Source organism: Trichomycterus rosablanca, chromosome 22 (assembly GCF_030014385.1).
Source record: "Trichomycterus rosablanca isolate fTriRos1 chromosome 22, fTriRos1.hap1, whole genome shotgun sequence".
NCBI classification, from domain to species: Eukaryota; Metazoa; Chordata; class Actinopteri; order Siluriformes; family Trichomycteridae; genus Trichomycterus; species Trichomycterus rosablanca.
The window spans coordinates 9,334,552-9,362,373 of record NC_086009.1 but is presented as its reverse complement, the minus strand read 5'-3'; the positions used below and the strand labels follow the sequence as shown (position 1 = coordinate 9,362,373).

Here is a 27,822-nt window from a genome sequence, read left to right as displayed (position 1 = left end):
CATTTGTAAGCGTATGTTTTGGTAATATACTGTTAAAAAGACTTCGCGGACTGGTTTGTAGGTAAGTTTTGTGGAATTAGTTGTATTGCGTTTGGAAGAATCCAGCACGTACTGGTTTTTCTGGTGGTGTTATAGCAGTGGAGTCAGTCTGCTGCTCACCATGGTTTTTTATTTACTGTATGCCAACACTGCTGGTATAAGTGTTATTATTATTGCTATGCTCTTTCTGTCGGTGGATATGCTAACCAGTTAGCCAGTTTAACCAGGGTGACCACATTTTGTTAACACCACTGGTGATGTGTGTGTATGTAAGCATGTACACTGACCAGCCATAACATTAAAACCACCTCCCTGTTTTGTTTGAACACTCACTGTCCATTTTATCAGCTCCACTTACCATATAGGAGCACTTTATAGTTCTACAATTACTGACTGTAGTCCATCTTTCTGTACATACTTTTTTTAACCTGCTTTCACCCTGTTCTTCAATGGTCAGGACCACCACAGAGTGGATCAGACACGGCACAACAGTTTTTAAATACCGTGTCCACTCACTGTCCACTCTATTAGACACTCCTACCTACTTGGTCCACCTTGTAGATGTAAAGTCAGAGACGATCGCTCATCTATTGCAGCTGTTTGAGTTGGTCATCTTCTAGACCTTCATCAGTGGTCACAGGACGCTGCCCACGGGGTTATTTTTGGTTGGTGAACTATTCTCAGTCCAGCAGTGACAGTGAAGTGTTCAAAAACTCCATCAGCATCATACCAGCACAACACACACTAACACACCACCACCATGTCATTGTTACTACAGTGCTGAGAATGACCCACCACCCAAATAATACCTGCTCTGTAGTGGTCCTGACCATTAAAGAACAGCATGAGAGTGGGCTAACAAAGCATGCAGAGAAACAGATGGACTACAGTCAGTAATTGTAGAACTACAAAGTGCTCCTATATGGTAAGTGGAGCTGATAAAATGGACAGTGAGTGTAGAAGCAAGGAGGTGGTTTCAATGTTATGGCTGATCTGTGTATGTGCCAGCATTTAGCAGACGCTTTTATTCAAGGCGACTAAAAGTACTGTGACAGTATACAGTCTTAAGCAATTGAGGGTTAAGGGCCTTGCTCAAGGGCCCAACAGTGGCAACCTGGCAGTGGTGGGGCTTGAATTAGCAACCTTTCCATTACTAGTCCAGTACCTTAACCACTAGGCTACAACTGCCCTGATGTTTTTGTGTGTCTATTTATTAGGATTTTAACGTCATGTTTTACACTTTGGTTACATTCATGACAGGAACGTAGTTACTCATTACACAAGATTCATCAGTTCACAAGTTTAATGTCAAACACAGTCATGGGCAATTTCGTATCTCCGATTCACCTGGCTGCACGTCTTTGGACTGTGGGAGGAAACCGGAGCTCCCGGAGGAAACCCACGCAGACCCACACAGACAGGACCAGGACCCGGACCCGGATCACCCCACCTGGGGATCGAACCCAGGCTCTTCATGCTGTGATGTGGCAGTGCTACCCACTTACCCATCGTGCCATCCATATAACAACAATTAACATTTGCCATAAATATCCACACTATGCACATTTTAGCCCTTCAAGTGTGCCTAGGTATATTTTCCTAAAGGTCAAATCAAAGGACCAAATTCCTTAATTAATAATTAAGTAGGCATTAAATTATCAGCAACAAGACTGATAATACACATCTAGAACTAAACACAAAAAGGACACTAGACAAAAAACATGAATAAATAACATGCACATAATCTAGGTACCTATCTTGCCATGGGAATGACCAATGTGTAAACATGCATTAAACAATAAATAAATGATCAGCAAGACTTGTTGAAGTTGAACCCCTGATAACTCAACAGACGAGTAATTCCTCACTGTGCAAGTTTCAGATTTTTTTTAACTTTATGTACCTGAATCAGGAGTGTATATTCTTGTTTGGACCTTAAATTCAACGCATTTATACGAATTTTTTTATTTTTAGTAGGGATTAGGGTTGGGCGGTATGACGATATTACCGTATACCGCGGTATTCAAAAATGGTGACGGTATTTTTTAAATGTGAAGCGCCGAATTTCTGCTTCAGGTTTACCTTGAAAACTGAGACTTTAGGACATGCGCGCATCCACAGTGAGGGAGGGGTGGGAGGGGTAGGCGGTTGGAGCTCGCTGATTGGCTGTGGGGTGCTCTAGCGACTTTTTCTGGCGTTATTGGAGACTCGAACGTGAAAAAACACATCGTTCTGCAGTTACTGTCCTCAACGAGCAGCGGGTCCTGCCATGAGCCCCTCCCCCTTCCCAAAGCACGTGCGGTCAGTATCACAGTCAGTGTTGCCAGATTGGGCGGTTTTCCACCAAAATGAGCGGATTTTGTTGGAAATTGGCAGGGAAAAACACACTGTGGCAGGTGGACAAAATTTGGGCTGGTTTGTAATAATTTTGGCAGCTTAAAATATAAATAAAAAAAGCTATTGCTAAAGCAGGTGGAATATAAATAGGTCTACCTTCTCCCACCACATCCAACCCGTTGTCAAAAGTTTGATTGACAGGTTATTCTTTCCAGTCCAAGACACTGTTGCCACGCCCATCAATACAGTGATTCATATGTTAGACAAGTGATTTGAGTTGAATATGAAGGTAAGCAAGTCTCGTACATACAACCTCTCATATGTACGAGAGGGCAAACTTTCATTGCTTGCAAGTTTATTCTTATTTACATGCAAAGGGTTGTGTGTCCCAACAAATAATGCATTTTACAAACTTGGCAGGCTACTTTAAAGACATGCAAGCAAAAATAATTTGTCCTTTATAATGTATAATTACTGATCTGTACACTTTAAGATATTAATTTGTAGGTCATGATGGTTTAACTGGTTTATTATTTGTGAAATGCTAAACATCATCTGCTTATCCTGTGTTTTGGGCGTTTTGGGCTGAAAATTACTGTCGCAATCTGGCAACCCTGCTCAGAGTAGCTCAGTGTTGTCTTAAAAAACAAAAACAAACCACGAATCAACAGAAGAACGTTCATCTGTAGTTCTAAACATATTTAGGGTGTTTTTACCCACTTTTTGTCTCTCCCACGATGTTATTCCTCTCTTCTACACCGTCAATTACACGCAAATTTACCTTATGCAAATTAGGCGATGACGTCATTTAGCGACTTCTAGCGACTTTTAGGACAGCCAATAGCTACTTTCCTTACTGAGGAGTTGGCAACACTGGAGTGAAGAGCCACACTGGCTAGCGTTAGCTGTGAGCTAACAAGCAGAAACTGAAAAACGGCTCGTCTTTTAATTTGTCAAAATCAACATTTTTTATCAGTTCAACCGGAAATGAACACAAGCGCGTGCATGCGCGGACATGTACTTATTTACTAAATATATCTTCAGTGTAAATCGAGCACAAGTGTTGAGAAAAAGGAGCAAACAGTAATAATAACGTTACGCCCAATCCGCTGTTCTGACTCTTGTCTGCCATAGATTTTCCTGCCTATGTAAGAACTATTTTTTCCTAAATAAAAGCGCTATATTAAGAAAAAAAGAATGTCTCACCTGTCGGGTAATGTGAATTATAAAATATATTGTCTGGCCCTTTAAGAAAGTTAAGCGCACTATAGGGCGTAGGGAGCGAGTGTGTAGGGAATAGATCGGATTTGTACCGTTTCTGTGCTCGAGTTGTTTTGCACTGAGCTTGTGTGACATGTAAAGTAGCGTTCTCGTTAACCACTCAAATGTTTGGACTTTGAATTATTTTAACATTATTTTACATCACCGTCATCGCAACATGAACATTTACATTCATATTTTTTGTTACGGTATAGAACTTAATTCTGGATTACAGGCATAACTAATCGTACACGTTCATACACTTTTAAGAAATATCTGTAACTATAAAGTAAGCAGTTAACTTTTGAAATATATTGAAGTGTGTAGCTGCTATTATTCTGTTTTGTGTGGGCAGAGAGAGATTACAATGCCAAAATGTTATGTGTTAATGTTTGTGTTAAAGTGTAATTGATACACATGCATTTATACTTATGCGTATTTATTATAGATCAGATAAGATAAGCAATGTTTGACGTTCAGATTGTTAAATCTTTTTATAAGAAAACATTGAAATATTGTAATTACACTCAAGTGTGTACACTGTAAAGTTTGTCCGCGACACAACCCCCCCCCCGTATACCGCGGTATTTCCTGAAGACGGTATGACGGTATGAAAATCGGCAATATCGCCCAACCCTAGTAGGGATGCATCAATATACATGTATTTTTGTACTTGTCGATACCAATACCTATTTAGAATACCGTTTTTTTTAAAACAAAAACACACGTGAGAAGTGACGAGAAGTTTAATGACACCGCGTCCAAAAATGCACGTCAACAAGTAGCGAGTGATCAAAGTGTTTGTGCGCTGATGTGATGAAATCAAGGAGGAAAAATAAATGAATCTGAGTGGATTTGGCAACACGAATAGCATGGATTGTTCTGTAGTGAGTTGGAGGTTAATAAATATGTTTGCAATGTTGGTGTTTTGTTGTTATGTTTTGTAGAGAACGATCAGGTCAGAAATACTGTAAAACGTGTGTGTGCTGATGTATTCTGATATAAACTATATTATCCCCCTGTCCCACCTGTTTACACTCCTCTCCTGCGTTTCCCCTCACACCGTATCCTGCGTTCTCATTGGCTGTTCGACATGTCACTCATTCCCAGTCGCACATCTCAGATCAGATATCTGACGCAGCAACGTGCACTAGGTACACGGTATCGGATGTTCAGTATCGGAGCCTCGTTTGCGAGTACGAGTACAAGTTAACGAGCGCGGTATCGGGCAAATACCCGATACCAGTATCGGTACTCATTGCATCTCTACTTTTTAGCATATCCCAGCTTGTTGGAGGCACGGTCAGCCAATTTCCAGTCCACCTTGAGCCAAGAAAGTTAAAGGCCTTACCTAACAAGGATGATTGGCAAAAAGCCAACGTTGGGCTTGTAAACTTTGTGTTCTGTGTTCTTGTACCATGAACTACTGGTGAGAAGGCAGCACCTACAGAGAAGGAAAGCTTTTAGAAATAATTTTAATTAATTATTTAATATTTTCTTTATTTTGTAAATTCCCAGTGTAATGTTCACTTTAAATTCATACACGTACTGTAACTGATAATGTAAACTGAAAGTAGAACATTAATAATATTAGTACTTAATATTGTTGGCAATTACTTTCACCACCTTCACTGTTGTCATAGTGTTGTTGGGATCATATTTGTAACCCCAATTTTTTAAAATATGCCTGAGACTTGATCTGGCCAAAGCTGAATCTTTTCCACATGCTTGTGTGCAACTGTTAGACACAAACCTCCATGCTTCTGGATTGGTAGAGGTTTGAGTTTGTTTGTTTGTTTATTAGGATTTTAACGTCATGTTTTACACACGTTTGGTTACATTCATGACAGGAATGGTAGTTACTCATTACACAAGATTCGTCAGTTCACAAGGTTATATCGAACACAATCATGGACAATTTAGCATCTCCAATTCACCTCACTTGCATGTCTTTGGACTGTGGGAGGAAACCGGAGCACCCGGAGTAAACCCACGCAGGCATGGGGAGAACATGCAAACTCCACACAGAAAGGACCCGGACCGACCCACCTGGGGATCGAACCCAGGACCTTCTTGCTGTGAGGCGACAGTGCTACCCACTTAGCCACCGTGCCGCCCAGAGGTTTGAGTAGGTGGGGGATTGAACATGTAACTCCCCTCAAGCATTAACCACACCATACACTGAAAATCAGAAGATAATTACAGAACTTTATTTTTAACACCAAGAAGTGCAATGTAAAAATTCTAATAAAGATAATGTTCAATTTGATTTTCATCAACTGTTTTATTCTGGTCAGCACTGCTGAGATTAGAACCCAGATCTCAACGGTGGTGGGATAATGTAGACCATTGCGCCCCCAAAATTGAATTTTTTTTTTTTTTGTAAGGTTATAAAAGTGTGTTTCCTTTTTTTAGAACCTGCAGAAGAGCACAAGATTCGAAGCTTTCAAAAATACTTCACTAAGAACACAACTGAGAAACTGCTGGCAGGTCAGTTAAATGTGTAGATTTAAGTCTAACATTAAAACCACCTCCTTGTTTCTACACACATTGTAAATTTTATCCATATAGAAGCACTTTGTAGTTCTACAATTACTGACTGTAGTCCATCTGTTTCTCTGCATGCTTTGTTAGCCTGCTTTCATGCTGTTCTTCAATGGTCAGGACCACCACAGAGCAGGTATTATTTAGGTGGTGGATCATTCTCAGCACTGCAGTGACAATGACATGGTGGTGGTGTGTTAGTGTGTGTTGTGCTGGTATGAGTGGATCAGACACATCAGCGCTGATGAAGTTTTTAAACACCTCACTGTCACTGCTGGACTGAGAATAGTCCACCAACCTAAAATATATCCAGCCAATAGCACCCTGTGGGCAGTGTCCTGTGACCACTGATGAAGATCTAGAAGATGACCAACTCAAACAGCTAGGTAGGAGTGTCTAATAGAGTGGACAGTGAGTGGACACGGTATTTAAAAACTCCAGCAGCGTTGCTGTGTCTGATCTGTGTCACTCACTGTCCACTCTATTAGACACTCCTACCTAGTTGATCCACCTTGTAGATGTAAAGTCAGTGACGATCGCTCATCTATTGCTGCCGTTTGAGTTGGTCATCTTCTAGACCTTCATCAGTGGTCACATGACGCTGCCCACAGGGCGCTGTTGGCTGGATATTTTTGGTTGGTGGACTATTCTCAGTACAGCAGTGACAGTGAGGTGTTTGAAAACTCAAGCAGCGCTGCTGTGTCTTATCCACTCATACCAGCACAACACACACTAACACACCACCACCATGTCAGTGTCACTGCAGTGCTGGGAATGATCCACCACCTAATTAACACCTACTCTGTAGTGGTCCTGGGAGAGTCCTGACCATTGAAGAACAGGGTGAAAGGGGGCTAACAAAGCATGCAGAGAAACAGATGGACTACAGTCAGTAATTGTAGAACTACAAAGTGCTTCTATATGGTAAGTGGAGCTGATAAAATGGACAGTGAGTGTAGAAACAAGGAGGTGGTTTTAATGCTATGGCTGATCAGTGTATAAAGCATTGTTTGTGGTTATGTATGTTTCTTTTTTGGACAGTGTGGCTGCTTACCTGCTATTCAACACATCAGCTATGATGGACACCCCACAATAGCTGCTGCAAATGAAAATGGATGATATGTCACTGTCAGGCCTGGATAACACCAAACTAGAGGTAATGTGGCTCTATTTATTAAGATTAAGTGTTCTTTACAGTGGACATGAACCAAGGTTGAACATTGTTTTGAGAAGATTCAAAGTAATCCAGTGGTTTATGCATTCGAGCCAGTGAGGAGGAGAGTAATTGTGCCACTCGGGTTTGTGCAGAAGGGCGGCATGGTGGCTAAGTGGGTAGCACCATCACCTCACAGCGAGAAGGTCCTGGGTTCGATCCCCAGGGGCGGTGCTGGTTCCTTTCTGTGTGGAGTGTGCATGTTCTCCCCACAATCCAAAAACATGCAGTCAGGTTAATTGGAGACACTGAATTGCCCTATAGATGAATGGATGTGTGTGTGTGTCTGCTTTGTGATAGCCCCATCCAGGGTGTTACTGTGTGCCTTGCGCCCATTGAAAGCTAGGATAGGCACCAGCACACCTCACCCCCTGATTGGATAAGCAGTTGAGTGAGTGAGTGAGTGAGGTTTGTGCAGAGGAGCAGCCATTGGTTCCTCAGGGTGTGGAGAGGATGGGCAAGACCAGATGGTGCCAGTATCTTAACTGCTTTAAAGTACTGACCGCAAGCGAGTCGATCTGCTGTCAGGAGGCTAATGTGGGCCTTCTTGGGGATCTTCTCTGCTTAACCCTGACCTGCACTCATCAGATGCTCCTCAGTGAGACGAGCGTCTTGGAAGTGTCCATGCTGTCCCTACACAAAGTCTGTTTGGAGATGCTGTAACGTTCCATTAGCAGCAGGTAAATTCAGTCAATTTCGGCACAAAACCTTCAGGCCTCTGCTTAAGAGCTGGAGATAAAAAGGAACCCTTCTGCACCGCTACGACTCATCCGGGCTTGGGACCAGCACCTCACGATGGCTGGGTTGTTCAGCCATCCCCACCCCTTCTCACACACAGCCATTAGTGTAAGTGTAAGCCCTAGTGTTAATAGGCTAGTGTAATTTACCACTGTGATTTAGTGTCTAATTTCTGAATTAAAGATTAAGAGTTAAATCTTAATCTGATGTCTGACTATTGAACATCCATCATTCAGTTGCAGTTTGATGCATAATTAACAAAACTGGGTTAATTACATTAAAAAACAATATGTACGTCAAATCTTTAGGCCTTGGCGCATGACATCTACACAGATTTGGTGGAGGATGCATGTTTGGGACTTTGCTTCGAAGTGCACCGCGCTGTCAAGCAAGGCTACTTCTTTCTGGATGAGACGGACCAAGAAAGCATGAAAGATTTCGGTGAGTGTACACTTGGCAAAAAGGGTTGGGTTATCCTAATTATGATGACAGAATGCTCCCAAAAAGTCCAGGCTTTGTTTTCATGTACACCATGGGTCTGTCTGAAAACCTACTGAGCTGCCGTGCTGCCTAGTTCATACCTGGGCAGCTGCCTAAGTCAGACATCCTAAGTCTCCCGGAAGTTGCGGGAGTCTCCCGCATATACATAGCGGCTCCCTGATGCCCGCAAGTCCGATAAAATCTCCCAGAATCTAGAACAAGCGTCCAAACACACACACACACACACACACTTTTTTCCCGATCGTGTATTAAATCCGGTATCTGATATACAATCTAGCGCACTGTGTAGGGAACATGTTTAATATACTGTCTAGTGCAGTAAGTAGGGAACATGAATTCATATCTAAAATACTATCTAGTATGCACTATGTAGGTAACATGAATCCGTTATCTGATATACAACTTAGCGCACTATGTAGGGAACATAAATCCGCAAAATTAATGTGGTTGTGACACGAACAGTTAGCTAAGTAGCTCAGTAAGCAGCTTCTAAAAGTTCTGTTATCACCCATGTCCTTTGATGTGTGCAAGAGCTTTTTTTTTTAAAAAGGGGGCGTGGTCCGGGGTACCTCCCGGAAATGAGTTTTTGCAACTTGGGATGTCTGCTAAGTAGAGAGGATTCTAATAAGACATCAAACTCATAAGGCAGATTATTTAGACACACTACTTATACAGTGATTACGGTGATTATGTCACTGCAGTTTTCACTTACTAAGCTAACACAGTTAGCCTCAGGCCATTCAAAATAATGGGCTAAGGCAGCACAACCCGCTAGCATGCCGGCTAACGTCTACCCCTGTGTACTGAAAACAGTTAAATTGTCACTTACCAGCCCGAATTTGCAAATAAATTACACGTCTTTATACAAATTAAAAATCAATGAGAATTTATTTACATTTGAAAAGATCTCTGCCATATTTGTAATTTCTTTGTGAGAGAAGTTGTGCCACACGACTTGAACCGATGAATTGTGTGTAACAAATAACCACTCATCCTGTCATGAATGTAACCAAAGTGTGTAAAACATGAGGTTCAAATCCTAAATCATTAGGGTGTTAAAGATCATTTTAGGATACTTCTGTACTCCTCTCTCTATAAGAAGCTCACAGCTATATTTTCTGTTCTTTAGAAATTGTGGACCAGCCAGGGCTGGATATCTTTGGTCAGGTGTACAACCAGTGGAAAAATAAGGAGTGTGTGTGTCCCAACTGCAACAGGAGTATAGCGGCCTCACGCTTTGCACCCCATCTGGAGAAGTGTCTGGGTATGGGTCGCAACAGCAGTCGCATCGCCAGCCGCAGGTGAGCTCACTTTAACACCCCCCCCCCCTCCCCAAAACACACACAGACACACACACACACACATTATGTCACCTCCATTTTATCAGCTCCACTTACCATATAGAATCACTGTAGTTCTACAATTACTGACTGTAGTCCATTTATTTCTCTACATACTTTTTTAACCTGCTTTCACCCTGTTCTCCAATGGTCAAGACCCCCACAGGACCACCACAGAGCAGGTATTATTTAGGTGGTGGATGATTCTCAGCACTGCAGTGACACTGACATGGTGGTGGTGTGTTAGTGTGTGTTGTGCTGGTATGAGCGGATCAGACACAACAGCGCTGCTGGAGTTTTTAAATACCGTGTCCACTCACTGCCCACTCTATTAGACACTCCTACCTAGTTGGTCCACCTTGTATAAGTCAGAGACGATCGCTCATCTATTGCTGCTGTTTGAGTTGGTCATCTTTGAGACCTTCATCAGTGGTCATAGGAGGCTGCCCACGGGGCGCTGTTGGCTGGATATATTTTTGGTCGGTGGACTATTTTTAGTCCAGTAGTGACAGTGAGGTGTTTAAAAACTCCATCAGCATTGCTGTGTCTTATCCACTCATACCAGCACGACACACACTAACACACCACCACCATGTCAGTGTTACTGTGGTGCTGACAAAGCATGCAGAGAAACAGATGGACTACAGTCAGTAATTGTAGAACTGATCAGTGTATATTCACTGTGTAGCATTGTATGTACAATTTGTGATCCTCATCTTACAGGATAGCCAGCAGCAACAACACCAGCAAATCAGAAAGTGACCAAGAGGACAATGATGACGTCAACGACAATGACTGGTCATACGGTTCAGAAAAGAAACGTGAGTCAGCCGGCTTGCTTGTTCTTTTACTGCCTTTAAAGAAAGCACTGGAAGCACCAATCAGGGTTCGACCATTAGGATGTGACCTGGTAGTTATACTATATGGACAAAAGTATTGTGCCATCTACACATTAAATTCAATGTGATTTTTTATTTGTGTGTTTGTTTTATGTTCACAGCCAAGAAGAGAAAACCAGACAAGGTAGTTTTTGTTATGTGGTTTTGTATTGACTTTTTCATAAGGGTTATATTAATTAGGGTTATTCGATACGCACAGATTTGATCTTTTTTTTCCATCCGCCCCTCAGAATCCCAATTCACCCAGAAGATCCAAATCCCTGAAGCATAAAAACGGTAAGGTGCTTTTTCTTTTCCAAAGCAGATATTGTATTGTAGGTCATTTCAAACTATTAAAACAATGAAATAATTTAGACAAATAAAATGTAACTAAATTTAAGACCTTTAGATTAGATAAGATCGGATTCATCTTTATTGTCATTGTGCAGAGTACAAGTACAGAGCCAATGAAATGCCGAAGCATCTAACCAGAAGTGCAAGATATAGATTATTTACATCAACCACCTCCTTGTTTCTACGCTCACTGTCCATTTTATCAGCTCCACTTACCATATAGAAGCACTTTGTAGTTCTACAATTACTGACTGTAGTCCATCTGTTTCTCTGCATGCTTTGTTAGCCCCCTTTCATGCTGTTCTTTAATGGTCAGGACCCCCACAGGACCACTACAGAGCAGGTATTATTTGGGTGGTGGGTCATTCTCAGCACTGCAGTGACACTGACATGGTGGTGGTGTGTTAGTGTGTGTTGGTGCTGGTATGAGTGGATCAGACACAGCAGCGCTACTGGAGTTTTTAAACACCTAACTGTCATTGCTGGACTGAGAATAGTCCACCAACCTATAATATCCTGCCAACAGCGTCCTGTGACCACTGATGAAGGTCTAGAAGATGACCAACTCAAACAGCAGCAATAGATGCGCGATCGTCTCTGACTTTACATCTACAAGGTGGACCGACTAGGTAGGAGTGTCTAATAGAGTGGACAGTGAGTGGACACGGTATTTAAAAACTCCAGCAGTGCTGCTGTGTCTGATCCACTCATACCAGCACAACACACACTAACACACCACCACCATGTCAGTGTCACTGCAGTGCTGAGAATGATCCACCACCTAAATAATACCTGCTCTGTGGTGGTCCTGTGGGGGTCCTGACTGTTGAAGAACAGCATGAAAGCAGGTTAAAAAAGTATGTAGAGAAACAGATGGACTACAGTCAGTAATTGTAGAACTACAAAGTGCTCCTATATGGTAAGTGGAGCTGATAAAATAGACAGTGAGTGTAGCATTTTGTGGTAATAAATGAATATAAATTAAAAAGTATATAAATAAAACATATACAATATATACTGTACATTATTGTTTGTGCTCGCGTACATAGTGCAATAGTACTGTTTTAACATTGTAGGTAATTTCGTGCTAAGGTAAAGCTTTCAGATTGCCAGGGATCTCATAATTTTTATTCTATATTTTTTATTCGTTTTTCTCTTAAGTGTAGTCGTTTTGTCTTCCGCTGCTGGGGAGGAGGGTATATTGCTGCTCACGCCTCCTCCGACCCGCGTGCAGCCCTTAACGGAACCCTTTTCCACCCATGCACTCTCAGGGCTCTAGGGTGCGACCAATTTGGTCGCACATGCGACCTAATTTCTCAATGGTGCGACTGAAAAAAATCTGAGGTCGCACCGGTGCGACCAGCCGTTCGAGGGGAAAAAAGTCTCTGTGACTCTGAAAGTCTCCGGTGCAACAACAGACACACATTAGATCCATATCTAATCATATCTAATCACATCTATATGTCTAACCAATCAGAGATAGTGAAGGGCGGGACCAGCATCATCAACGGTGGGCGTTACACAGCGAAAGTTAAGAGTGGTAATATCATGGTGGAGTGTGTAGAATATGTGTGAGCATCTGTGCTGCTGTTACAGATGTTGGTTTTAATGTAAAAACATCAATCAAATATCGGTGATAAGAAGACGTGACGTGTTTGTCTCAGTTGTTGTTTTCTTTAGTTCATTGACGTGAGAAGAGTTTTGCGCTTCGCTTTCACCGCGACTCTCGGCGCAAATAACCGATTTGCTCAGCGCTCGACTCGATAGATGAAACATCATTAAAGTTCCACGATACAAACAAACATCTGTGTGAAATAACCATCAAATCCAGTCTAACAGCTCCACATGTATCTGTGTTCAGCTGGATTTACTTCACGTGTGGTGTTTATATTTCATGTTAAACGTTGTTCGTTCTGTCCGGGTCACTTTTACCGCGTCATATCACAAAGTTTATCTTTTTTTTAGGGCACTTTAAAAATATCAGCAGCAAACTGACTAAAAATGTAATAATGTCATGTAGCCTATGTCAATAATATGCGTCTCGTTACTGCATTAACCATATGTAATATTCTTATCATTAAATGAGATGTGCAGTTTGAAGCCCTTAAAACACTTGCACTGTTAATTCAGATTTTCTTTTTATTTCACTTTTTCAGTAAGTTACCTTTCTTGTAGAATTGTGCTTCAAATAAAGAACTTTATGTTGACCAGATTGTTAGTTAATAATTTACAAGTCAAAAAGTGAACCTGTAAAACTGCAGTGTTAAATGCGGTGCGGTCGAAAATTTGGGTGCACCTAACTTTTGTGCTGGTGCACCTAAGAAAAAAAGTTAGGCGCACCAGTGCAACCAGTGCAAAAAGTTAGTCTAGAGCCCTGACTCTGCACAGGCGCCTCTATCCACCAATCAGGGTCCTTACACAGCGTTTGAAGCCCCGCCCACATAATCCGTTCATCCTTCCCTGCAGGCACTGCCAATTATGCCCACTAGATGGCGCCCAGCCGACCGGTGGCAACACCGAGTTTCGAACCGTGGCGTTCAGAATCTCGGTGTTGGTGTGCTATCGGAATATCCCGCTGCGCCACCTAGACGCCCTATTTATTGTAATTTTTAAACATTTATATTAGACAATGAAGAATTGTCTTAGCATAGGGACATGATGCAAGAAAATGACATCCTGTTTGCACAATTAGTGACTATTCTTTTATGTGTAGGTGCCCAGCCTGCCCAAAACTCTGCAGTAGTGGGCTAGCATATTTTACCGCTGCACCACCCTGTGCTGTAGTTAAATAAGTATTCAGCTTACAGTAGGTGAGGAAAATAAATAGAAGCAAACTCCAGGCTAAGTCGTTACCCATTTAAAAATCAGTGAGGTACTTTATGGAAGTTGTTGCATACTTTGGAATCAAGAGGTTTAGAAATGCCTCAGTGTTTGGCTGATTTATTTCTCTCTCTTTCTTCTCAACAGGAGAGCTCAGTGGTAGTGTAAATCCTGACCTATACAAGGTATTTGTCTTTCCTTTAATCCTTTCTTTACCGGTCAGTTCGCTTCATGTTCTACTGATGTGTTGTCTTTGTGTTCCACATGTTGCCTGATGTGACGTTTTCTCCATAGTACAACTACAGTTCTGGGATCAGCTATGAGACCCTGGGGCCAGAGGAGCTCAGATCTGTTCTTACTACGGTAAGTTTTGCATTTACCAGCCTGTACCATTTCTGTCTAACCATGCATTAAATAAATATCTCCCTACTTATTTTGTTTACCTTTTATTCAAACCACCATGCAGTTAGTTAGCTTTGTAATTATTGGCACCTTGGGTAAATGAATAAGGAAAAATGTCTGTGGATATTAAGGTTAATCTCACACTGAAAACATATCTAACCTTTAATTATAGGCAAGTACATGACATTCATGATTATGCTATTAAGAAGAGACTGGGCAAAATCCTTTTAATTTCAGACACAACCGCTTCAGATGTCATTGGAACTTTGTGCTCTGCTTACAAAAGCCATAGATTGAGTTATTCAATTTAAACTAAATTGCATAACAAGCTAAATCTACTAATAAAATTATTTAGACTATACTGTAGATTATAGGGTTTTTTAAACTTTACCTAATTAATGACAATTGTGGCAATCTGGTCCCACTGTGGTTTACAAGATGTAACATACAGCCACAAGGGGCGTTCATTTTGTGTTTATGTGCCTGTTAAAATTTTATTTTATTTTATTATTATTTTTCTCTGTGACACACCCAAGAGACTTAACCCAGGGTTTGAAAAACCCTGATCTAGATAAAGTAAAAGTATGGCCCTGTTAGACCAATGCAAAAATGTCATCCATGAGACCACATCTAACCAAAAACAACTTAGGACTCATCTCACACTGCCAAAAAAGCATTTAATGCTTCCAATTTTGCAACAACGGACATTAGAAGCAAAGGGAAGGGCCCTTTATTTTTTAGCATGACTGTTCCCCTGTGCACAAAGCAAGGATCATGGTTGGATTATTTTGTTGTAAAGAATTGCTAGTGTGACCTTTCTTAAGCACCTCCCATGGACATATTTCAGAATCATTTGGCAAGCCTTGTCAGAATAGTGGAGGCTCCCACAAACATGGATTTGGTGTTTTCAGGACGCTCATGGTCATCCGTTTACATACTTTTGGCCATAATGCGTAAGTGTTTTGAAGGATTTTAGTATTGGGCCACTCAGGTGGCACAGTGGTAAAACACTAGTACACCAGAGCTCGGTTTGAGGGTGACAGAGCGGACTCCTCATAACTGATGCAATTACGACCTCTGCTGGCTGATTGATGAAGTCTGCACGGAGACGGGGAATAATGGAGAACAGCGTGTGACTCTCCGTGAACAAAACTGATCCGCATATAAACCTGCCTCGTGCAGGTAAAATGATGCGGTCGGCTAATGCACATGTCGGAGGGGGCGTGTGTTAGTCACGGCTCTCCTTGGTCAGGGGTGGTCAACATCAGTAGGGGGAAAGCGTAATGCAATCGGGTAATTGGATACGACTAGATTGGAAGGAAAATTGGGGGCAAAATGCGAAAAAAAAAAAAAAAAGATATTAGTATTGGACACGTGAATAACAACCTGTTCAGACTAGTGTCAGATAGTTCAGACTGATGTCACATAACCTTGCAGTGTATTAATACTAAGAAAAGTTTACTTTCTCCTGCTGCTTACTCATATCAGACAGTGCTTGTTTACTGTGTGACAGTAGTTGGTAGGAAGCTTGAGCTGCCGCTTTGAATAATAGCTCTTGAATAGAGGACTGACACTAACAGATGTTTTTCTATCCTTAGCAATGTGGGGTGGTATCAGAGCATACTAAGAAGATGTGCACAAGGTAAGTGAGACCTCCTCATACACACAGCTCTCGACGGAAAGCGTCAGTAGACAAGGGTTGCATACAAGATGCCCAAAATTAAAGCATTCTGCCAGAGTTAAGGCACCCTAGGTTCATTAGTCACTTGTTAATAGGTATTTCCCTGTTATCATGGAGGTCACAATTAAAATACTAGTTTTAAGTACATACAAATACACCGATCAGGCATAACATTATGACCACCTTCCTAACTGACTGGTCTGCAGCTATGCACCCCCATACGCAACAAACTGTGATGCACTGTGTATTGACACCTTTCTGTTAGAACCAGCATTAAATTCTTCAGCAATTAGAGCTACAGTAGCTCGTCTGTTGGATCGGACCACACGTGCATCGATGAGCCTTGGCCGCCTATGACCCTGTCGCCGGTTTACCACTGTTCCTTACTTGGACCACTTTTTGATAGATACTGACAACTGCAGACCGGGAAAACCCCACAAGAGCTGCAGTTTTCTAGCCATCACAATTTGGCCCTCGTCAAACTCGCTTAAATCTTTACGCTCGCCCATTTTTCCTGCTTCTAACATCAACTTTGAGGATAAAATGTTCACTTGCTGGCTAATATATCCCACCCACTAACAGGTGTCGTGATGAAGAGATGATCAGTGTTATTCATTTTACCTGTCAGTGGTCAGAATGTTATGTCTGGTCGGTGTACATTATATTATAATTAGGGCTGGCTCGATACCACTTTTTTATGACCGATACGATACTGCAAAGCGTATAGCGGATAGCGTAATTTCTCCTCTCAAACAACTAAGCAGTAATAATACACGTCTCAATGCACCATGGTTAAACTAGCTATCTAAATAACAATGCTCAGACTGTGAAACAAATATTCTAAAGGAATAAATACAGAACCTACAACATCACACTTATACAAAACTGCTGTTTTTATTTGAACTTTTACACACAGAACATTTAACAGCATTTTTGGCTTGTTTAACATCACCGTAAAAACATTTAAAATAAAATTTAAAGTGCAACTTTATCTGTATTTAACAAATAAATTATAATTTTAATATAAAATTCTAGATCTGTTAACTCAAGTCCACACCTTGAAGAGGCAGTGAAATAATTGTAACATAAATAATAAAAAATATTGTTTATAAACAATAAAAATGAAACAATTAAATAATAAAAACTAAACAAATGTATCTATCTTGTTCCGGCTTGGAGATGTCTCACATCCTCACCGATTAATCCATTAGTGTTATGAAATAATACAAACTACAAAATCCAGCAGGTTTTTAATAAGGGCACTTTGGTTTTTAATAATCTAAAAACGTGACAGAACTTTAACGGAAAATCTGCGTCAATTCTAATTGGTCTGTCGCGTTTGACTGACATCCACATCTTCCAATTGTAGACACTTTATACGACAAGCCGTAAAACAGTGTTTTTAGATGTGGCAGTAGTAGATGATTTTTTAAAATGCTAAAACTTTAAGTAGATCAGTGTGTTTTAATTTCTGAATGGCCTTGTTTGCATTAAGTGTTATTTACATTAAGCAACAGTATCGGATCAGATTACACATTTTTTTTCCTTCCGATATCCGATCCAGTGATTTGGGCCAATATCAGGTGCCAGCCCTAATTATAATTATTATAACAGTGTGTATACTTTTAGTATATACACAATAATAAACTAGTTATGATTCAGGTAGGTTGCTTTTTTAGAAAAGAGACCTGAACTCAGCATGATGACTATATAGGGTGGATTTAAATGTTGACGGATCGATATTGTATTGAATGTTTTTTTTTTTTTTTGGCTGCTCCCTTATTTAGGGGTTGCCACAGCAAATCGTACAGGTCCACAGGCCTGATTTGGCACAGTTAATGCCCGATCCTATTAACAAAAAGAGACAAAACAAGTGCAAAAAGTAAAACGAGCTTGACTTAAGTTACTAAAGAACTATTTTACACTACTGCACAGGTGAGTTATGTTAGCTTGGCTGCCCATATGCATCAGCTATTACATAAAGCTGTGAGTAATTTAAATAATAAGAACCTTGTTATATGAGGCTGTAAAGCAACAGCCACACAATCCACCAATGTTATTATCTCCATATGTACTGTCAGGATACTGAGCACCATTTAACATGCTGTAGCTTGTGTTCTTTTGAAGCAGTGCGTTGTGGATTTGTTCTGTTGTAGTAGCCTCTTTAGGAGTTACCTTTATGACCTGATAAAGAGGTTTGGCCTGTAACCTATAAGAGATGATTGGTTATATGATGGTGATGATAGAATTAAGTGAGAGTTAAAAATGGGTGGACGATATTTGAAGAGTCCAAAATATAAATGAATCAGGTTTATACGATATATTTCTTTATTTATTTTCCTCCCGATCTAGTCATACCCAGTTACCCAACTGCATTACGCTTCCTCTCTACTGATGCTGACCTCCAATCATAACTGAGGAGAGCCTAACTGAGAGACACATGCCCCTTCCGACACATGTGCAGTAGCCGGATGCAACTTTTCACCTGCACGATGCGAGTTCATATGTGGATCAGCTCTGTGTACGGAGAGCCACACCCTGTTATTATTATTAGACGCCATCAATCAGCCAGCAGAGGTCGAAATTGCATCAGTTATGAGGTCCCTATCCGGCTCCCTCCCACAGCTACAATTGTATAATCATAACAGTCTTCATCACATTTACACAAAGCAACTTACAATTGTGACTTAGTACAATGCAAGCAAGGGGGGTTTCTCAGGGGTCCAACAGTGGAAATTTGGCAGTGGTGGGGCTTGAACCAACGACCTTCTGATCACGCCTTAAAAGCTGAGCTTCCACTTCACCACTGCCCTTACACTATACTATAGTGTATACTAGTGAATGATGAGAATGCAGTTTGCTTCATAATGTAAGTGTGTGTGTTTGATCCTGTGTTGGCACTGAGTGCTGCTTAAGCCATTTAAGGCTGTGTGTGTGTGTGTGTGTGTGTGTGCATACATCTAAAAATCTACATTTGGAACATGATTGTGCATGTTTTGTTTCAAGGCATGATCTTTTTCATTTGATTAAATGTAAATGATCATGTAATGTTGGGACAGATTTTATGGAACACAAGTGGCAACCCAAAATGTCCTTATACTTTGGAAATCGGATCGGATTCCTAATTTTCCAGTATCCCACCAGAATATTGAGTATCTCTATTTCAATCGGCTCATCATTATTATTATTATTATTCAGACCCAGCTTGTTTTGAAGCACTGCAGAATTTTCATGCCGTGGGGCTCCTTAGACATTTGCCAGCATCCAAGTCTGGTCCCTAAGTGCCTACTTCTAACTCCATAAACTACTCATGTCATCTGTCGGTTGCTGGCAAAGTCTGTCTGGTCTCTGTCCCCAGTTTAAGTGATGCAGTGCATAATGCCACGTTGTATCCTGGCAGGTCCCAGCGCTGTCCCCAGCACACGGACGAGCAGAGGAGGGCGGTCAGAGTTTTCCTCCTGGGGCCGTCCGCGTGAGTTTTACCCTCTCTCCCCTCCTTTAAACCCTCCTGGCTAAAAGATTTACAGTGGTGGTTTCTTACTTGCACTTTGGTGGTGATTAAGCTTAAGCTAAGTCATTTCCTTTGGGATCATTAAAGTACACACATACCTACCTACCTATTTACATACCTACCTACCTCCCTACCTATATGCCTACCTACCTATTTACATACCTACCTACCTCCCTACCTATATGCCTACCTACCTATTTACATACCTACCTATCTACCTATATGCCTACCTACCTACATACCTACCTACCTATCTACCTACCTACCTACATGCCTACCTACCTACATAACTATCCACCTACATACCTACCTACCTACCTATCTAAATACCTACCTACCAATCTACCCTACATACTTACCTACCTATCTACCTAAATACCAACCTACCTACATACCTACCGACCTACCTACCTACATGCCTACCTACCTACCAATCCACCTACATACCTACCTATCTACCTAAATACCTACCTACATGCCTACCTACCTACCAATCCACCTACATACCTTCCTATCTATCTACCTAAATACCTACCTACAGTGGGGCCAAAAAGTATTTAGTCAGCCACTGATTGTGCAGGTTCTCCTACTTAGAAAGATGAGAGAGGTCTGTAATTTTCATCATAGGTACACTTCAACTATGAGAGACAAAATGAGAAAAAAAAATCCAGGAAATCACATTGTAGGATTTTAAAAGAATTTATTTGTAAATTATGGTGGAAAATAAGTATTTGGTCAATAACAAAAGTTCAACTCAATACTTTGTAACATAACCTTTGTTGGCAATGACAGAGGTCAAACGTTTCCTGTAAGTCTTCACCAGGTTTGCACACACTGTAGCTGGTATTTTGGCCCATTCCTCCATGCAGATCTCCTCTAGAGCAGTGATGTTTTGGGGCTGTCGCTGGGCAACACGGACTCCACAAATTTTCTATGGGGTTGAGATCTGGAGACTGGCTAGGCCACTCCAGGACCTTGAAATGCTTTTTACGGAGCCACTCCTTCGTTGCCCGAGCGGTGTGTTTGGGATCATTGTCATGCTGGAAGACCCAGCCACATTCCATCTTCAATGCTCTCATTGATGGAAGGAGGTTTTGGCTTAAAATCTCACGATACATGGCCCCGTTCATTCTTCCCTTAACATGGATCAGTCGTCCTGTCCCCTTTGCAGAAAAACAGCCCCAAAGCATGATGTTTCCACCCCCATGCTTCACAGTAGGTATGGTGTTCTTGGGTTCTTCTTCTTCCTCCAAACACGACGAGTTGAGTTTTTACCAAAAAGTTCCATTTTGGTTTCATCTGACCACATGATATTCTCCCAATCCTCTTCTGGATCATCCATATGCTCTCTGGCAAACTTCAGACGGGCCTGGACATGTACTGGCTTAAGCAGGGGGACACGCCTGGCACTGCAGGATTTGAGTCCCTCTCGGCGTAGTGTGTTACTGATGGTAGCCTTTGTACTTTGGTCCCAGCTCTCTGCAGGTCATTCATCAGGTCCCTCCGTGCAGTTCTGGGATTTTTGCTCACCGTTCTCATGATCATTTTGACCCCACGGGATGAGATCTTGACCCCAAGGGAGATTATCAATCGTCTTGTATGTCTTCCATTTTCTTACAATTGCTCCCACAATTGATTTATTCACACCAACCTGCTTGCCTATTGTACATTCACTCTTCCCAGCCTGGTGCAGGTCTACAATTTTCTTCCTGGTGTCCTTCGACAGCTCTTTAGTCTTGGCCATGGTTAAGTTTGGAGTCTGACTGTTTGAGGCTGTGGACAGGTGTCTTTTATACAGATAATGAGGTCAAACAGGTGCCATTAATACAGGTAACGAGTGGAGGACAGAAGAGCTTCTTAAAGAAGAAGTTACAGGTCTGTGAGAGCCAGAAATCTTGCTTGTTTGTTATTGACCAAATACTTATTTTCCACCATAATTTACAAATAAATTATTTAAAAATCCTACAGTGTGATTTCCTGGATTGTTTTTTCTCATTTTGTCTCTCATAGTTGAAGTGTACCTATGATGAAAATTACAGACCTCTCTCATCTTTCTAAGTAGGAGAACTTGCACAATCAGTGGCTGACTAAATACTTTTTGACCCCACTGTACATACCTGCCGACCTACCTACCTACATGCCTACCTACCTACCAATCCACCTACATACTTACGTATCTATCTACCTAAATACCTACCTACCTACATACCTACCTACCTACATGCCTACCTACATAACTACCTACATATGTACCTACCTACTTACCTACCTATTTACATGCCTACCTACCTACATGCCTACCTACATAACTACCTACATATGTACCTACCTACTTACCTACCTATTTACATGCCTACTTACCTTCATACTTATCTACCTTCATACCTACTGACTGACCTACATATCTACCTACCTATCTTCCTACATACCTACCTACCTATTTACATACCTACCTACCTACAGACATGCCTACCTATTTACATACCTACCTAGCTACCTACCTACTTACCTATTGACCTACATGCCTACCTACCTACATACCTACCTATTTACATACCTACCTACCTACCTAGCTACCTACCTACTTACCTATCTACCTACATACCTACCTACCTAGCAGACAACCTGGCAAAGAAAGCTGCAGAAAAACAGATTACCTGGTGCTATGTCCCACCCACTGATGCCCTTTACACAATCCGATCACTTTGCAAAAACACATGGCAAGAGGAATGGAATCGCAACACAGCCAACAAACTTTATGAAATCAAGCCACAACTTGACAGAACCCCTACCCATTATCCAATGAAAAGACACGACCAAACGGTTTTAACAAGATGCCGTATAGGACATTCAGCCTTGACGCACAGACACCTTCTCTTGGGGGAAGATGCGCCAAACTGCCAGTACTGTGGATCACAGTTATCAATAAAACATATCCTGACAGAATGCCAATAGCAGATGCCATCGACAATAGCAGAAAAACATATTACAAAGACACTAATATGAAAGATCTCTTCCAACACAATAATCCACAAAAAATACTTAATTTCTTGAATTATCTAAAAATAAAAAACCAAATATAGTACATCAAACAAACAAACAAACCTACCTACCTACATACCTACCTATTTACATACCTACCTACCTACCAACCTACCTATCTACCTACATACCTACCTATGTACATACCTACCTTGTACATACCTTGTTGATGTGCATTGCCTGTTTTTTTCTAGAACTAGTGCTGGCTCCTTCTTGTTTAATATCCTAGTCCTGACCTGTGTCTTGCCATAATTTGGTAGTGAAATCCACAGACAGTTCCTTGGACTTCATGGCTTGTTTTTTGTTTTGACAGTGCAGTGTGTGTAAAAGTGTTTTCAATCTCTGCCATAAAGGCCTGATTTATAGATCGTTTTTCATCCAGGTGAAGATAAGGGTAATGCCCTTATCTACTGTATATCTTATATCTAATTTAAATGTGGAAATCTACAGACTGTTCTTTGGACTTCATGGCTCGTTTTTTTCCTTAACGATGCAGCATAAAATGTGAGCCCTTAAAGTCTTACGTGTGAGCCTTTCCAAACTATGTCCAGTAATTTCAGGTGTAACAGGCGAACACCTATTACTTTCTAGACACATCTGAAGAATAATGAAAACAAACAGGATGCACCTCCCCACATTTGGTGTGCCAATAGAAAGGGTATGAACTTTCTTACTTTGTAAGAAGCAGGCCTGCCACTCCTGGGTAGATTTATATCTGTTCTGAGTTTCTTTATTTTGGGGATTATTAGGTTTATTCTCATTTCTAAGACTGCTGACATTGATATGTGGTGGGTGTATTAGGCTGGGACATATTAGGCAGTAAGTGAACATTTTATCCTCAAAGTTGATGTGTTAGAAGCAGGAAAAATGGGCAAGCGTAAGGATTTGAGCGACTTTGACAAGAATCAAATTGTGATGGCTAGACGACTGGATCAGAGCATCTCCAAAACTGCAGCTCTTGTGGGGTGTTCCCTGTCTGCAGTGGTCAGTATCTATCAAAAGTGGTCCAGGAAAGAAACAGTGGTAAACCGGCGACAGGGTCATGAGCAGCCAAGGCTCATTGATGCACGGGGGGTGCGAAGGCTGGCCCGTGTGGTCCGATCCAACAGACAAGCTACTGTAGCTCATTGCTGAAGAAGTTAATGCTGGTTCTGATAGAAAGGTGTCAGAATACACAGTGCATCACAGTTTGTTGAGTACGGGGCTGCATAGCCACAGACCACTCAGGGTGCGCGTGCTGTCCCCGGTCCACCGTCAAAAGCGCCAACAATGGGCACGTGAGCATCGGAACTGGACCACGTGGTTGGGCGGGTGCATGTTCGTCGCTTACCTTGGGATGACATGGCACCAGGATGCACTATGGGAAGAAGGCAAGTCGGCGGAGGCAGTATGATGCTTTGAGCAATGTACTGCTGTGAAACCTTGGGTTCTGCCATCCATGTGGATGTTACTTTGACACGTACCACCTACCTAAGCATTGTTGCATACCATGTACACTCTTTCATGAAAACGGTATTCCCTGATGGCTGTGGCCTCTTTCAGCAGGATAATGCACCCTGCCACAAAGCAAATATGGTTCAGGAATGGTTTGAGAAGCACAACGACGAGTTTGAGGTGTTGACTTGGCCTCCAAATTCCCCACATCTCAATCCAATTGAGCATCTGTGGGATGTGCTGGACAAACAAGTCCGATCCATGGAGGCCCCACCTCACAACTGCTAACATCTTGGTGCCAGATACCACAGCACACCTTCAGGGGTCTAGAGGAGTCCATGCCTCGATGGGTCAGGGCTGCTTTGGCAGCAGAAGCACATTACCAACACAATATTAGTGATTAATCTTTCACATATGAGCTGACAGCATTAATTAATGCTGTAGTGATGGAAGCTTTGTTGTTAAGGTCGAGAAGGGCAATGGCAACTGCTGCGTCTCTTTGGTAAACTCGGCTTGTTGATTGACAGGTCATCACTGCCCAGCTCCGAATCACTGCTGGACAACGATGGTTATGATACCCCTGACGGACAGCTCATCATGTCTCGCCTCCAGTGGGACGGCTCGTCGGACCTCTCACCCTCAGACTCCGCCTCCTCAAGAGCCAGTAAGTTTCTTTGTGTTGCTTTTTTTTGTTTTTACGGGTGACACAGCTGGTCGGGGGGGGGTCCTATGGTGGAGAAATAACCATGGACATCCTGGAAAAGATGCGACTTTGATATGTGCATATATCCGCACATATGTATATGTATATGTGCATATATGTATATGTATATGTGCATATATATATAGGCGCCTCCTCCGACACGTGCACAGCCAATCGACCGTCTTATCACCCACACTTGACGAGTGCAGCGCGACAGAGCACCGTGTATGGAGGATCACACACTCCACCGCACCCCCTCCCGTCTCCATGCAGGCGCCACCGACCAGCCAGCAGAGGGCGCAACCGGTCCCAGTCCTGAGAGAGTATCCCCTCCGGTCTCAAATCCCGCCCCCACCCACCCACCCACCTACCTTGCAGCGCGTGTCTTTACCGCTGCGCCACCTGAGCGGCCCGCTCCTCCACTTCTATACAGGCGTTTCGGGCTGCTAACCAGGGTCCTTGCACACATTTAGTAGTCCGGTCTTTCCCACCCAACAGACTAGTGGCCAGTCTGCTGCAGACACTACCAATTGTGCCCGCTAGAGGGTGCCCAGCTGAATATCCCACTGTGCCACCTGGATGCCTCTCTTTTCAGACTCTTTGGTTGAAATTGTGACATTGTGAAATGTAACTGAAAAAGCAACTACGCAGAACTTACTACTTATTTTATTTTCTCAGGTACCAATAACTCCGACTCGAAGAGACCCAAGAAAAAGAAGAAACCCAGCTCGCTTCTTGTGAGCAGCGCTGGAGGGAGCGAGAGGGAAAAAGCGATGGAGCGAGGAGAAAAGGAAAGAGGAGGAACAGGAGGAGGAGGGAGTATCAGTGGGAGTGGACTGGCTGGGGTCAGCGGTAGCAGCTCCCAGAATGCCATAGCTTTGTCCAACCGGAAAAAGAGACCGAGACTGCCTGCTCCACCAGCGCCAACCATTTACGATGAGCTGAACTAAAGAGAAGTCCATGGGCCACTGTCGTCTGATGTTTTTTTTTTTGCACAACAGACCTAACTGGAATGCTCCGGTCTGATCTGTATCCGTCGCATTTGTGTCTGTACAGTTAAACCCTGAGCCAGTAAGCCACCTAAGCCAGTCTGAGAGTCCACACCCATATTTTCAAATATTAATAACTTACTATATTTGTAGGACCGTCCTACTAACCACACGGGGGTTTGTTGAACCCTCTAACCCCCATTATTACAATACGCGCAGGAATATACACCGATCAGCCATAACATTAAAACCACCTCCTTGTCTCTACACTATAGGAGCACTTTGTAGTTCTACAATTACTGACTGTAGTCCATCTGTTTTGCTGCATGCTTTTTAGCCCCCTTTCATGCTGTTCTTCAATGGTCAGGACCACAACAGAGCAGGTATTATTTAGGTGGTGGATCATTCTCAGCACTGCAGTGACACTGGCATGGTGGTGGTATGTTAGTGTGTGTTGTGCTGGTATGAGTGGATCATTAAACACCGTGTCCACTCACTGTCCACTTTATTAGACACTCCTACCTACTTGGTCCACCTTGTAGATGTAAAGTCAGAGACGATCGCTCATCTATTGCTGCTGTTTGAGTTGGTCATCTTTGAGATGTTCATCAGTGGTCACAGGACGCATTGTGTAGAAGAAGCTCATATCATTTATTATTATTGTTATTTTTATTATTTAAGTATCTAGTATCTAACTGCCTAGAACCCTTATGTTAACAGTTTAAAGATCCCACCCACATAGTCCGGTCATCCCCCTAGCAGACACAGTAGCCAATTAGAGTCTGCTGCAGGCACTGCCAAATATGCCCACTAGATGGCGCCCAGTCGACCGGTGGCAACACCGAGTTTCGAACCGAGGAGTTCAGAATCTCGGTGCTGGTGTGCTTGCGGAATATCCCACTGCGCCACCTGGGCGCCAATACTAGTTAAATTTACTCGTAGACATTGTTTATCTACCGATATAACCCTATACTGCTGACTGGGGAGCTTCGCAACTGACACACGTCCCCTCCGACACGTGTGCAGTGCCGACTGCATCTTCTTACCTGCACGAGGCGAGTTCATATGTGGATCAGACCCTGATAAGCATTATTCCCATCAATCAGCCAGCAGAGGTCGTAATTGCACCAGTTATGAGGAACCCTGGTCTGGCTAATCCCACCCTGTGAACGACAGCCAATCGTTCATGTTCATGTAGCCGCCCAGCCCAGGTGGATGGCAGAGCTGAGATTTGATAAGATGTATTCGAATCCCAGCTCTGGTGTGCTAGCGTATTTTACTGCTGTGCCACCTAGGCGCCCAACAGGTAGTTTTTTATACTAGATTTAATACTAGTAGACATTGTTTATTGTAAATCCCATTTTACTCACAACTTGAACATGAAAGTCTAGGGTCAGCTTTAGACTGTTTTTCTGTCTTGAAATCGTCTATGGTGCAACTTACTAGAGATGCTGTATGGATACAGTACAGTTTTTTTTCTACATGATGAATTGTGCATTTGTACACGATCAGCCATAACATTAAAACCACCTCCTTGTTTCTACACTTACCATATAGAAGCACTTTGTAGTTCTACAATTACTGACTGTAGTCCATCTGTTTCTCTACATATATTTTTTTAGCCTGCTTTCACCCTGTTTTTCAATGGTCAGGACCACCAGAGAGTAAGTATTATTTAGGTGGTGGATCATTCTTAGCACTGCAGTGACACTGACATGGTGGTGGTGTGTTAGTGTGTGTTGTGCTGGTATGAGTGGATCAGACACAGCAGCGCTGCTGGAGTTTTTAAATACTGTGTCCACTCACTGTCCACTCTATTAGACGCTCCTACCTAGTTGGTCCACCTTGTAGATGTAAAGTCAGAGACGATCGCTCATCTATTGCTGCTGTTTGAGTTGGTCATCTTCTAGACCTTCATCAGTGGTCACAGATAGCTGCCCACGGGGCGCTGTTGGCTGGAAATTTTTGGTTGGTGGACTATTCTCAGTCCAGCAGTGACAGTGAAGTGTTTCAAAACTCCATCAGCACAACACACA

At 42.3% G+C, this 27,822-nt stretch overlaps 1 protein-coding gene across 2 annotated transcripts; it reads left to right on the top strand.

Annotated features, from left to right (window-relative positions):
- Positions 1-27,822, top strand: atxn7l3a (ataxin 7 like 3a). 2 transcript variants are annotated; one of them, XM_063018648.1, is made up of 14 exons: positions 1-61; positions 6,052-6,126; positions 7,222-7,336; positions 8,440-8,572; positions 9,762-9,933; positions 10,696-10,793; positions 10,973-10,995; positions 11,102-11,147; positions 14,172-14,209; positions 14,319-14,387; positions 16,025-16,068; positions 19,508-19,579; positions 24,622-24,758; positions 25,476-27,822. In XM_063018648.1, exons 3-14 carry the CDS (start codon positions 7,286-7,288, stop codon positions 25,745-25,747), a joined length of 1,155 nt encoding a protein of 384 aa, XP_062874718.1. In that variant the 5' UTR covers positions 1-61; positions 6,052-6,126; positions 7,222-7,285; the 3' UTR covers positions 25,748-27,822. The 2 variants fall into 2 exon arrangements, with proteins under 2 accessions (XP_062874718.1, XP_062874719.1); XM_063018649.1 differs by lacking the exon at positions 19,508-19,579.

Bases quoted from the DNA above. Each gene is read 5' to 3' on its own strand.
- atxn7l3a (XM_063018648.1), top strand. From the start codon at position 7,286: ATGAAAATGGATGATATGTCACTGTCAGGCCTGGATAACACCAAACTA. The intron at 8,573-9,761 runs GTGAGTGTACAC...TCTGTTCTTTAG, and splicing joins AGAAAGCATGAAAGATTTCG to AAATTGTGGACCAGCCAGGG. The intron at 14,210-14,318 runs GTATTTGTCTTT...TTTTCTCCATAG, and splicing joins TAAATCCTGACCTATACAAG to TACAACTACAGTTCTGGGAT.